The following is a 13,342-nucleotide window of genomic DNA, read 5'->3' as shown; positions in this document are numbered from 1 at the left end:
TCTCTCTCTCTCTCTCTCTCTCTCTCTCTTTCTTTTTTGAGATGGAGTCTCACGCTGTCATCCAGGTTGGAGTGCAGTGGCATGATCTTGGCTCACTGCAACCTTTGTTTCCCAGGTTCAAGTAATTCTCCTGCCTCAGCCTCCCGAGCAGATGGGACTACAGACACGAGCAGCTGGGACTACAGACACGTACCATCATGCACAGCTAATTTTTGTATTTTTAGTAGAAACAGGATTTCATCATGTTGGCGAGCCTGGTGGGACCACATTTATATAAGCAGTCCGTCATTGACCAAATGTCCTTATTTGGAGCTTACCTCTACTTGGTTTCTATTATTCACCTTTCAAAATTACTTTGCTAGATGTACATATGAGGTAGAACTTTATCCTTGTTGCAGAAATATATAACACAAAATATTAAAACTTGTAAATTCTAGTTTTAAAACTTTATAAAGTATTTGGCCAGGTCTCAAAGCAGTTAAATATTATCAAAATATTAGGTGAGTTGGTTTACCCTGGTTTCAGGGTCTGTCACAAAGAGAAGTATTTGTGCATAGAAGATCAAGATTAGTATGATCACCTGGATGTAGCTTAGTGCTTCTGAACAGCCTCTACAATATTGACACATTTACATTTTGTTTATTTATTAATAGTAATTTTTATTTTTTGTGGATACCTAGTAGGCATATATATTTATGGCTTACATAAGATATTTTGACACAGGCATGCAATGCATAATAATTCCATGAGAGTAAATAGGGTATCCCTTACCTCAAGCATTTAGCCTTTGTGTTTGAAACAATTCAATTACTTTTAGTTATTTTTAAGTGTACAATTAAGTTATCTTTCTTCTATAGTCACTCTTTCGTGTGAAAAAATATAGGACTTACTTATTCTAACTGTACGTTTGTACCCATTAAATATCCCCCATTTACCCCAGTCCTAACTACCCTTCCCATCCTCTATTAACCATCCTTCTACTCTCTGTCTCCATGAGTCTGTTTTAATTGTTAGCCCCTAAAGATAATTTCACTTAAGATAATGATCTCCAGTTCCATCCATGTATTGAAAATAACAGGATCTCTTTCTTTTCAGTGGCTGAATAATACTCCATGTGTATATGTACAGCATTTTCTTTTTCCATTTATCTGTTGATGGACACTTAGGCTGCTTCCAAATATGTACTATTGTGAATAATGCGGCAATAAACATGAGAGAGCAGGTATCTCTATAATATACTGATATCCTTTCTTTTGAGTATAGTGGGACTGCTGGATTTTATGGTAGCTCTATTTTTAGGTTTTTAAGGAACCTCCAAACTGTTCTCCAGGGTCATTGTACAAATCTGCATTCCCACCAACAATGTAGAATGGTTCCTTTTTTCCACATCTTCACTAGCATTTTTTATTGTTTGTCCTTTGGATAAAAGCCGTTTTAACTAGAAGGAGATGATGTCTCATTGTAGTTTTGATTTGCATTTCTCCAATGGTCAGTGATGTTTACCACCTTTTCATTTACCTGTTATTCTTACATCTTCTTTTCAGAAATGCCTATTTAGATATTTTTCCCATTTTTAAATCTAATTATTTGATTTTTTCCTATAGAGTTGTTTGAACTCCTTATGTATCTTGGTTATTAATTCCTTGTCAGATGGGTAGTTTGAAAATATTTTCTTAGACTCTGTGAGTTGTCTCTTCAGTTTGTTAATTATTTTTTTTCTGTGCAGAAGTTTTTAATTTGTTGTGATCCCATTTGTCTGTTTCATTTGATTGCCGGGGTCTATTGCTCAAGAAGTCTTTGCCTACTCCAATGTCCTGAAGAGTTTCCCCAGTGTCTTCTTTTAGTAGTTTTATAGTTTGAGGTATTTGTTTTAAGTCTTTAAATCCATTTGGTGAGATTTTTGTATATGGCAAAAAATAGGAGTCTAATTTCTTTCTTCTGTATATGGATATCTAGCTTTCTCAGTATCATTTATTGAAGAGACTGTCCTTTCTTCAATATATGTTCTTTGAAGCTTTGATGAAAATGAATTTACTGTAGATGTATGAATTTATTTCTGGGTTCCCTATTCTATTCCACTGGTCTGTCTTTTTCATGCTAGTACCATGCCATTTTGGTTACTTTAGCTTTGTATTATAATTCTAGCCAGGCAACATGATTCCTCCAGTTTTGTTCGTTTGGCTTATGATAGCTTTGGTTACTCTGTTTCTTTTGTGGTTCCATACACATTTTAGGATTTTTTAAATTTATGTGAAGAATATCATTAGTATTTTAATATGAATTGCATTAAATCTGTAGATTACTTCAGGTAGTATGCACATTTTAACAATATTGAGTCTTCCAATCCATGAACATGGAATATATTTTCACTTTTTGGTGTCCTCTACAATTTCTTACATCAATGTTTTATAGTTTTTTATTGTATAAATCTTTTAATTTTTTTAAAAAATATTTATTTTACTTTAAGTTCTCAGATACACATGCAGTTCATGCAGGTTTGTTACATAGTTCTATATCTAAAATTTATAACAAAATATTCTTAATCTACTGTTCCATAATTCTACATTGGCTGTATTAAAATAAATTAATAATTTAATGCATATATATAATTTTATCCACTTTTAATGGTGATATTGAGGAAAATATTTCAAAGTTTTGCTTTCTGTAAAGTAATTGTACAATTGAGACATTTATGACATGATCTATTTTTCATCTAAATTGTACTCTGAAAAGTCACCTTCTACACAAATATGTCAGTGCAAATAAGCACTCTTGAAATATCTTTGTACAATTTAAAAATTATTCTAAAATAATGACATAGATATAGATAAGATATATATATATATATATATATATATATATATATACATATACACATACAAAAACACTTTCTATACATCATGTCAATTAAAATATTAGACATCACTTGAAGCTTAAACTATGTCAATGTTATATATCACTCAAGCTACTTTATGCTATGTAGGATAAATTAAGATTTACAATCCAGAATTATTTAACATTATTCATAGTTACTAACTTTTTAAAATAGATGGAAAATGTTCTAATTTGGAGGATCTAAATGAGTCACACAACAATTTAAAAATATTTATGAAGTAGACATTTTATATACCAGGTATTGTTCTAAGCTCCTGGTACATATAAGGGCACATGTATAAAGTATTTATCAAAACTTTATCCAAATAGTTTGTTAAAATATTACTAGTGGTATCAGTTCATTCTCATGCTGCAAATAAAGACATACCAGAAACTGGGAAATTTATAAAGGAAAAAGGTTTGACTCACAGTTCCACATGGCTGGAGAGTCCTCATAGTCATGGTAGAAAGGTCAAGGAAGAGCAAAGTCATATCTTACATGATGGCAGGCAAGAAAGCAGGTGCAGGGGATCTTCCCTTTACAAAACCATCAAATCTCTTCAGACTTATTTCTTATCACTAGAACAACAGCACAGGATATACCTCCTACTGGCTGCTTTCATGAGCCGGTGTTGAGTTTCTTTGGCTTTTCCAGGCACACGGTGCAAGCTGTCAGTGGATCTACCATTCTGGCATCTGGAGGAGGACAGTGACCCCTTCTCACAGCTCTGCTAAACAGTGCCCCACTGTGGACTCTGTTTCAGGGCTCCTACCCCATATTTCCCTTCTGCACTGCCCTAGCCAAGGTTCTCCATGAGGGCTCTGCCCCTGCAGCAAATCTCTGCCTGGATATCCAGGCATTTCCATAGACCCTCTGAAATATAGGCAGAGGTTCCAAAACCTTAATTCTTGACTTCTGTGCACTCACAGGCTCAACAGGATGTGTAAGCCACCAAGGTTTCAGGTTTGCACCCTCCAAAGCAATGGCCTAATCTGTACATTGGCCCCTTTTATCCATGGCTAGAATGCAGGGCACTAAGTGCCGAGATGGCACAAAGCACTAACGTTCTGGGTCCAGCCCACAAAACCATTTTCTCCTCCTAATCCTCCCCGCCTGTGGTGGGAGGGGCTGCTGTGAAGACCTCTGAATGCCCTGGAGACATTTTCCCCATTGTCTTGGTGATTAACATTTGGCCCCTTTTTACTTATGCAATTTTCCATAGCTAGCTTGAATTTCTCCTCAGAAAATGGGGTTTTCTTTGCTATCGCATCATCAGCCTGCAAATTTTCCAAATTTTAATGTTCTGCTTCCCTTTTAAACCTAAGTTCTAAGTCCAAGCCATAACTTTGTGAATACACAAAATGGAAAGCTTTTAACAGCTCCCAAATCACCACTTGAATGCTTTGCTGCTTAGAAATTTCTTTAGAAAAGTTTCACAAATCTCTAGGGTAGGGGGCATCAGTCTTTTTGCTAAAGCATAACAAAAGTAATCTTTATTCCAGTTTCCTAAAAGTTCCTCATCTCCATCTGAGACCACCTCAACCTGGATTTTATTGTCCATATCACTATCAACATTTTGGTTAAAAAGATCAAGAAGTCTCTAGGAAGTGAAAAACTTTCCCATGTCTTCCTGTCATCTCAGTGCTCCACACTGTTCCAAACTTTGCCTGTTACCCAATTCCAAAGACACTTCCAATTTTTCAGGTATCTTTACAGTAGCACCCCACTACCCAGCTCCAATTTACCATATTAGTTAGTTCTTATGCTGCTAATAAAGACACACCTGAAATTGGGTAATGTATAAAGGAAAGAGGTTTAATTGACTCACAGATGCATAAGGTTGGGAAGGCCTTACAATCATGGTGGAAAGCGAAGGAGGAGAAAACTTATGTCTTACATGGAGGTAGACAAAAGAACATGTGCAGGGAAACTCCTCTTTGTAAAACCCTGAGATCTCATGAGACTTATTCACGCTCATTAACAGTATGGGAAAGATGTGTCTCCATGATTCAATTACCTCCTGGCGGGTCTTTCCACCACTCATAGGAATTATGGAAGCTGCAAGTCAAGATGAGATTTGTGTGGGGAGGGACACAGCCTTACCATATCACTAGGATAAATCTTATTATCTTAGAGTCCTACTCAAGATTCAGACATATTATAATTGCATAACAACATGAACCATTAGGGAAAATAGTACCTTATTTTTAAGGTACTATTTTCAACTGTACACATCATGAAAGTACATAGTGAGAATATTTGGGGCATAAGACAACTTTAATGTCTCTAAAATTATACCAAACACATGGCTATTTATCAATTATGTTCAAGTTGACATGCTGTTTTTCTGGCCATCAATCCAGAAAATGAACTTCTTTAACACAGATGAAAAATAATGCCCAATGTAGTAAGAATTTCTAGAAAAACAGTACTAATTTTCTTCCAATATCTTGAATTATTTTGGAAATATGCCTGCTATTTGAGAGAAAGGATTGTTTTAAATCACATCAATAGAGATCATTTGCCTTATGGATTAACATAAATCATTTACTCTTAGAACACACAAAAAGGGCTGCTCTGCCTATGGAGTAGCCATTTTTTATTCCTTTACTTTCCTAATAAACTTTCCACTTACACACACACACATGACTAGATAGCTTTCTAATGTACAGTGCATCCAAATATAAGAAAATTGGTGTAGATATATAACTGAGATACATAAGCAAGTTGAACTTTTTGTGGAAATTTGGGATTTATAAGACATAAATGCTTCATATGAATTAGGCAGAGAAATAGCATGAAACAGTCAATAAGAAGAGATTAAAGTTTTCAATTCCAATTTGCCTAAGGCATAGACATAAATTTTACTATAATGTAGTAATATGCGTTGGCTATTTCACAAGCCAAAATGCAAGAAAATACTTTTGTTAGAAATGGGTTGTCATGAATGTTGTGTTTACCTTTGACAAGGTCAAAGATGATGCATTGGAAAATTTCAACAACAATAACAATGAAAATTTAAAACTGCTATAGACAAAAATACAATTAATCATTTCCATTTTTTTTTTTTTAACAGAGGCTCAAGGAACTGAAACAAAGGGAATTTGCTCGAAATGTAGCATCTAAATCCAGGAAAGACGAAAGAAAACAGGAAAAGGCACTCCAACGCCTGCACAAGCTGGCTGAGCTAAGAAAGGAAACTGTATGGTTAGTATGCAATGAAATTTTAAGTTTTCTTAAAACATGACCATAAAAGGGGTATGGGGGTGTAAGAAATAAAGGGCACTAATCTATTTATTTCTGTACCCAGAATGAGGCACACATGTTTTCATGGCCTTCTGTAGGCTATAAACAATAATTTGAGTTAGAATTTTATGCAAACATCTGTTTAATGCACATTTCAATAAAAAACCAAAATTACTGTAATTTTGGATTTAAAAAACTAAACTTTATGTTGTTATTTAAGCTATCTTAGTTGAAAGCTATCCCATCTTGGTGATATTCAAGCATTTGTTTGAGGAAGACAGCAAGGCAGTATCTTAAGACCCTTTTTACAAAAATAGTTTTAGAGATTCCTTTTACAATAAAAATTTGGAGAACTTCTATTTAAAATTATGTTTAGGATTCTTTTTCTAAAAAAGCTTAAGAATTTTGCTTGAGAAGCAGATCAACATTACTTGCACTGTGAATAAACTGTATCTGGGCTATTAGAGTTTCACAAGTCTTAAAACTTTGAACTGCATCTAACAGTGATCAGCTATTAGATGTGAAAAGTGTTATAATTCAGACTTTACAATTCAAGCCAGCGCAATGTTATTAAAAGAAGACTTTTGTTTAAAAAAAGGAAGTCTTTGTTTCTCTAATAAATAAGGCCTCTCTTATTATTGTCTATGTCAAGATTATTTCATTCCAAATCTATTATTTGCTAAATGATGTTAGGGGATACACTGATATATTCAAACATTGTTAGGGGTGCCAAATTTGTGCAAACCAAAATAAAATGTATATGTATTTGGAATCCTACATGGAACTGTTAAAAACAGACAATACTGTTGTTCAGTTATACAAACCAGATATGTTTACTTTTGTGTGGTAATGAATAAAAAAAGATACAAATGACCGGGCGTTGTGGCTCAAGCTTGTAATCCCAGCACTGTGAGAGGCCGAGGCGGGTGGATCACGAGGTCAAGAGATCGAGACCATCCTGGTCAACATGGTGAAACCCCATCTCTACTAAAACTACAAAAAATTAGCTGGGCATGGTGGCGCGTGCCTGTAATCCCAGCGACTCAGGAGGCTGGGGCAGGAGAATTGCTTGAACCCGGGAGGCGGAGACTGCGGTGAGCTGAGATCGCGCCATTGCACTCCAGCCTGGGTAACAAGAGCGAAACTCCATCTCAAAAAAAAAAAAAAAAAAAGATACAAATTTTAGCTATAAAGAATCATGTTATCTATGCAATTTAATGCTCTATAAGTAGCATTTGCAAATATAAATTATTATATTAAGTGAAATAGAGCTAATGATATAAATAAAAAAGCAATATCTAAATTATTTTCCTCAGTATAAAGCACATATTTTACATTATATATGCACACAGCCACGCATACATGATTTTTCCATTGATTATGTGCTTTAAAAGATGGGAAAAGAAAGTCTTTCTGCTACTTAGTAGATAAAACCATGGAGCAATATATTATGTTAGTGGTTAAAAAAAATGTCCAACTAAAATTTTCCTGTCCACTTATAATATCTAAAATGCTGAATTTTTAGAATAGCATGGAAATTTTTTCACACATGGTTCTGTTAAGGCAAGGATAAGATATAGGGGTTTCTTATATTTGTATGTTTGTCAGTGTAGTTTTTTAAGTCAGAACTCACTATTTACAGTGTAATATAATTCCAAATAAATTGTATTTTAAGTGAATTGTCTTTTATCCTGTATTTACTGAATGTTATGATATAACGTGTAACTTGAGGATAATTTTAAATATTGAGACTAGGAATTTCAAAAGATTCAAGCTCTAATCAAGCTAGTACTATCTCTTAATTACCTTTGCATTGCAGCATATCAGTTGGGCTACAGTAGACTCTTGGTGAATGCTGGGTAGATTGAATTGTTGAACTGAATTCTCAGCCTTTCTGAAGTCATGATTAAGGGTTTTGTTTAGAACTTTCATCATATTTACCATATAGCATCAATGATGTTACGTATTTGTGAATTAAAAGTAATTTTACCTTAGAGAATACGACACTCCAAAATATTACTGAAGAGGCCATGAAGGTAGGAAATTTTGGTCATAAAGGACTGGTTGAGAGCATGCAAATATCCTCAACAGTGCTCTTAAGGGCTATAAAGGAACATCAGGACAGTAACTCCAAATAATTCCAAATAGTTACCAATAAGTAAATGATACTGTGGCACCAGGAAAAGTACTTACACAATATGAAGGCAATTCTGTTACAAATATTTAAAAAGCTGAAAAAAATATTTTAATGACTTTTTAAAGATGTAAATTCTTTTCTGTTTTTTTCTGAAAAGTGTGCTATTTAATACACACTTTTGTTTCTTTTTCTAGTGCTCCTGGAAGTGGTCCCATGTTCAAATCAACAACTGTTACTGTGAGAGAAAACTGTAATGAAATTTCCCATAGAGTTGTGGATTCAGTTAATAACCAGCAAGATTTCAAATATACTTTGATTCATAGTGAAGAGAATACTAAAGATGCTACCACTGTTGCTGCAGATCCAGAAAACACAAATAATGATACAGCAAAAAATAACCAAGTTGGGGATCAAGCCCAGGGGATTCACAGACACAAAATCGGCTTTTCTTTTGCATTTCCAAAAAAAGCATCCGTGAAGCTAGAGTCCTCGGCTGCAGCCTTCTCCGAATACAATGATGATGCCTCAGCGGGAAAAGGATTTAGCAGAAAAAGTAGATTTGTCCCCAGTGCTTGTCATCTTCCACTATCTTCACCAACAGATGTGCTTTTGAGTTCTGAGGAGAAAACTAACTCTTTTCATCCACCAGAGGCAATGTGTACAGACAAAGAAACTGTTCAAAATCGAGAGATAAAAGAAGTCTCTGCAGAAAAAGATACATTATTATTACCTTCATTTTGTAAGCTTCAACTTCAGTTATCTTCTGATGCAGATCATTGTCAAAATTCAGTCCCATTAGCAGATCAAAAACTACTGGAAGATGTTATTAATGAAGACATACCTGTGAGTGGTAACAGTTCTGAGTTGTTAGAAAATAAATCCGCAGTAATTGACATGTCTAATGATTGCATATCTGTGCAAGCTCCCACAGAAGAAAATGTTAAGAATAACGAGGCATCCACAACTGAGGTTGAAAATAAAAATGGTCCCAAGATATTGGCCCCTTCAAATACAGAAGAGGTTAATATAACCTCACATAAGAAAACAGATTTCTGTAAAAGACAATGTGAGCCATTTGTACCTGTCCTTAATAAACACGGATCTACAGTTCTTCAGTGGCCATCAGAAATGCTGGTTTATACAACCACTAAACCATCAATTTCCTATAGCTGTAATCCTCTATGTTTTGACTTCAAGTCTAGTAAAGTAAACAATAAACTAGATAAAAATAAGCCACCCTTAAAAGATCTTTATTCTCAGCAGAAGCAAGAACACATTTGCATGGGAGCAGTTTCAGATTACAAGGATCTATCTATAGAAGGACTCACTGATTATGAAACTGGAAGTAGCAAAGATAAATACACCCAAGTTACACCACTTTTGGCTGATGATATTCTCTCCAGTAATTGTAATTCTGGAAAAAATGAGGATATGGGTCAGAGGTATAAAAATATTTCCTGTAAGATCAGACAAACAGAAAAGTATAATTTTACTAAAAGTCAAATAAAACAGCACACTCTAGATGAAAAATACAACAAAATAAGGTTGAAAGAGACTCATGAATATTGTTTCCATAAAAGTAGAAGAAAGAAAAAAAGAAAAAAGTTATGTCAGCATCATCATATAGAGAAAACCAAAGAATCGGAAACTCACTGCAGAATGGAAGCAGAGAATATTTACACTGATAATGCTGGGAAATATCTACTGGAACCAATTTCAGAAAAGCAGTATTTAGCTGCAGAGCAATTATTAGACTCACATCAGTTACTTGATAAAAGACTCAAATCAGATTCCATACCCTTAAGTGAAAATGAAGAAACGTGTAAAACACGGAATACTGAATACAACACTTATGATACTATCAACTCTAAAAACCGCTGTAAAAAGAGCACAATACTTTTAAATGGACAATCAAATCCAACAATGATACATTCTGGGAAACATAATTTAACATACTCTAGAACTTACTGTTGTTGGAAAGCCAAAATATCAAGCTGTAGTCAGGATCACAGATGCTTAGTTCTTCACAATGATATGAAATGTGTGAGTCAGAATCAGGCTGTTAAAAGAGGTTACAATTCTGTCATGAATGAATCAGAAAGATTCTATCGAAAACGTAGACAACATTCACATTCTTATTCTTCAGATGAAAGTTTGAATCGACAGAATCATTTACCAGAAGAATTTTTGAGGCCACCAAGTACTTCAGTTGCTCCCTGCAAGCCTAGAAAGAAACGAAGGAGAAAAAGAGGCAAATTCCACCCTGGATTTGAAACTTTAGAACTCAAAGAAAATACAGATAATCCCATGAAAGACAATTCTTCCCTAAACCCTCTAGATAGGTTAATAAGCGAAGACAAAAAAGAGGAAATGAAACCACAAGAAGTTGCAAAAGTCGAAAGGAACTCCGAACAAACAGACCAATTAAGAAACAAACTGCCTTTGCACCCTAGCAATCTCCTTCTTACTGAAACCAACGGTGAAACTGGGCATTTAGAAATGGAGACCACTTCTGGTGAACTGTCAGATGTTTCCAATGATCCCACCACATCTCTCTATGTAGCTAGTGCCCCAACAAAAGAAGCAGTGGACAGTACTTTGCTTGAACACAAAGAAATAAGTGAGAATATGAATGTTAATGAAAAGCAAATTCCTTTCAAGGTGCCTAACATTGAAAGGAACTTTAGACAGTCACAGCCTAAATCCTATCTTTGCCATTATGAATTGGCTGAGGCCCTTCCACAAGGAAAGATGAATGAGACACCAACTGAGTGGCTGCATTATAATTCAGGAATCCTTAACACACAACCACCATTACCATTCAAGGAAGCACATGTCAGTGGTCATACCTTTGTAACAACTGAGCAAATCCTGGCTCCATTAGCTTTACCAGAGCAAGCATTATTGATTCCACTAGAAAACAATGACAAATTCAAAAATGTACCATGTGAGGTCTACCAGCACATTCTACAGCCAAACATGCTGGCCAACAAGGTCAAATTTACCTTTCCTCCAGCTGCCCTCCCACCCCCAAGCACACCTCTGCAGCCTTTGCCTTTGCAACAGTCCTTATGTTCTACCTCTGTAACCACTATACATCACACTGTTTTGCAGCAGCATGCTGCAGCTGCTGCAGCTGCGGCTGCAGCGGCAGCTGCAGGAACCTTTAAAGTGCTTCAGCCACACCAACAATTTCTTTCCCAAATCCCAGCTCTCACCAGAACCTCATTACCTCAGCTCTCAGTAGGACCAGTAGGACCCAGGCTTTGTCCTGGGAACCAGCCGACTTTTGTTGCTCCTCCTCAGATGCCCATCATTCCATCTTCCGTTCTTCATCCTAGCCATCTGGCTTTCCCACCTTTACCCCATTCACTCTTTCCTTCGCTGCTTTCCCCACACCCTACTGTCATCCCTTTGCAGCCTCTCTTCTAGTCATCACCATAATGGAAAAAGAAACTACTCTTGTGAAAACTATTGCTATATGCGTAAGTGTTCATCAATGTGGGTACTTGGCTATTTAACTGGTGGAAATAAACTGGCTGATATATGGCCTCATTGGTTTGAAATCATTTACTGTAAGTGTAATGATGCAAATAAATCCCTACGTTTCTGATATATAATACTATTAAAGCACTGAATAGTTTGAAAATCAATACAATATATGCTGTATATTAAAATCATGTGTTAAGAGTTTGTATAATGTACATAAAATATATTTATAGTACTATAATTTATGTTGTAAAGTATGCTCTCTGGGTTTTTCTTAATCTTTGTGTATTTGCAACTATTTAATGTTTAGACAAAGCTGATGGCACTATGTTTTGTACCATGTTCCTTGAAACTGTAAATTCAGTGAAAAATATCTCTTGCAATAAATTTTTGTTAACTATTTAAGTAAATCAAACTTTTGTTTTTAGTTGGTTTTCACTGTTTTAGGAATGTACAGTAACAGCAGGTGTTGAGTTTATATTACTTTTCTCATACACAGGAATCTCTGAATCTCCAAGGCCCACCAAAATATCCTTGGAGCTCTACCTGTATTTCAGCTATAATACTATCTTTTAGAATAGTATAACAGAGGGTCCATTTGTTTTTCTGTTTTTTCGTATGTCACTTATACCCACAGTTTACTGTATTTCCTGAACAGTTGGCCCCCTCTTTAGATAATAAGCCACATAAATTCATGTTAAAGTAATTTTAGTATTTGGCTGGGTGATAGCTCAAAAATATACAAAGTATGTAATATTCCTCAGGAACTCTAGAACAGGACTAATAGACAAACAATGGTAAATAAGCAATGTAAGTGCTTATAATGTTTAAATTCTCAAATGTATTGTGTTCATTTTTAATTATTGTGGGAAATATTTGGAAATGTTGGCATGGATTAAGGAATAGGTTTAACTTTAATACATCATTGTCTGTTATATAATATATTGGGATGAATGGCATAATCACAATCTGTATAAGGATGTTAACTCTTAATTGAGAATCTGGAAGTAGGATGGAGAGTAAATAAATAGCCCTTCTATCTGAAAATCTTTCCAGTAGTTATGCTTGTATTATATTTTCAAAAAAAATCACCCAGAAACAGTTAAAAAGTCTGTATCACTCTTCCAGATTCTGCTTTATTTATTTTACTTTATTTATTTATTTATTTATTTGAGACAGAGTTTCTCTCTTGTTGCCCAGGCTGGAGTGAAATGGTGCCATCTCAGCTCACTGCAACCTCCACCTCCCAGATTCCAGTGATTTTTCTGCCTCAGCCTCCCTAGTAACCGGGATTACAGGCATGCACCGCCACATCCAGCTAATTTTGTATTTTTAGTAGAGATGGGGTTTTCCATGATGGTCAGGCTGGTCTTGAACTGCCAACCTCAGGTGATCAGCTTGCCTTGGCCTTCCAAAGTGCTGAGACTACAGGCTCTGCTTTATGTTTAACAACTTCTGCATGATTGCTCACTCAAGTGTTTTTATGGGTACTTAAAACTATAATGAGTTAATAGAGAACTAAGAAATAGCACGCTTTCCCCAAGAACATTTCTTGTACCTTCCCCAGTCCACACCATTGCAAGACAAAGTATAAA

General features: G+C 35.3%; 1 protein-coding gene across 1 annotated transcript in view; it reads left to right on the top strand.

Annotated features, from left to right (window-relative positions):
• ZNF804A (zinc finger protein 804A) overlaps window positions 1-12,157 on the top strand; it is a 317,941-nt gene extending 305,784 nt beyond the window's left edge. Inside the window, exons 3-4 of the mRNA XM_017545071.2 lie at window positions 5,952-6,082; window positions 8,453-12,157. Coding sequence (XP_017400560.1) covers window positions 5,952-6,082; window positions 8,453-11,690 — 3,369 coding nt within the window. The 3' untranslated portion in view covers window positions 11,691-12,157. The remainder of the gene's footprint in view (window positions 1-5,951; window positions 6,083-8,452) is intronic.
• Window positions 12,158-13,342: the final 1,185 nt, after the last annotated feature.

The sequence above is a fragment of the Cebus imitator genome, unplaced genomic scaffold, assembly GCF_001604975.1.
Source record: "Cebus imitator isolate Cc_AM_T3 unplaced genomic scaffold, Cebus_imitator-1.0 Scaffold176, whole genome shotgun sequence".
Taxonomy (NCBI): Eukaryota; Metazoa; Chordata; class Mammalia; order Primates; family Cebidae; genus Cebus; species Cebus imitator.
Note: the sequence above shows the minus strand (reverse complement) of the source record. Positions and strands in the feature narration are given on the sequence as shown.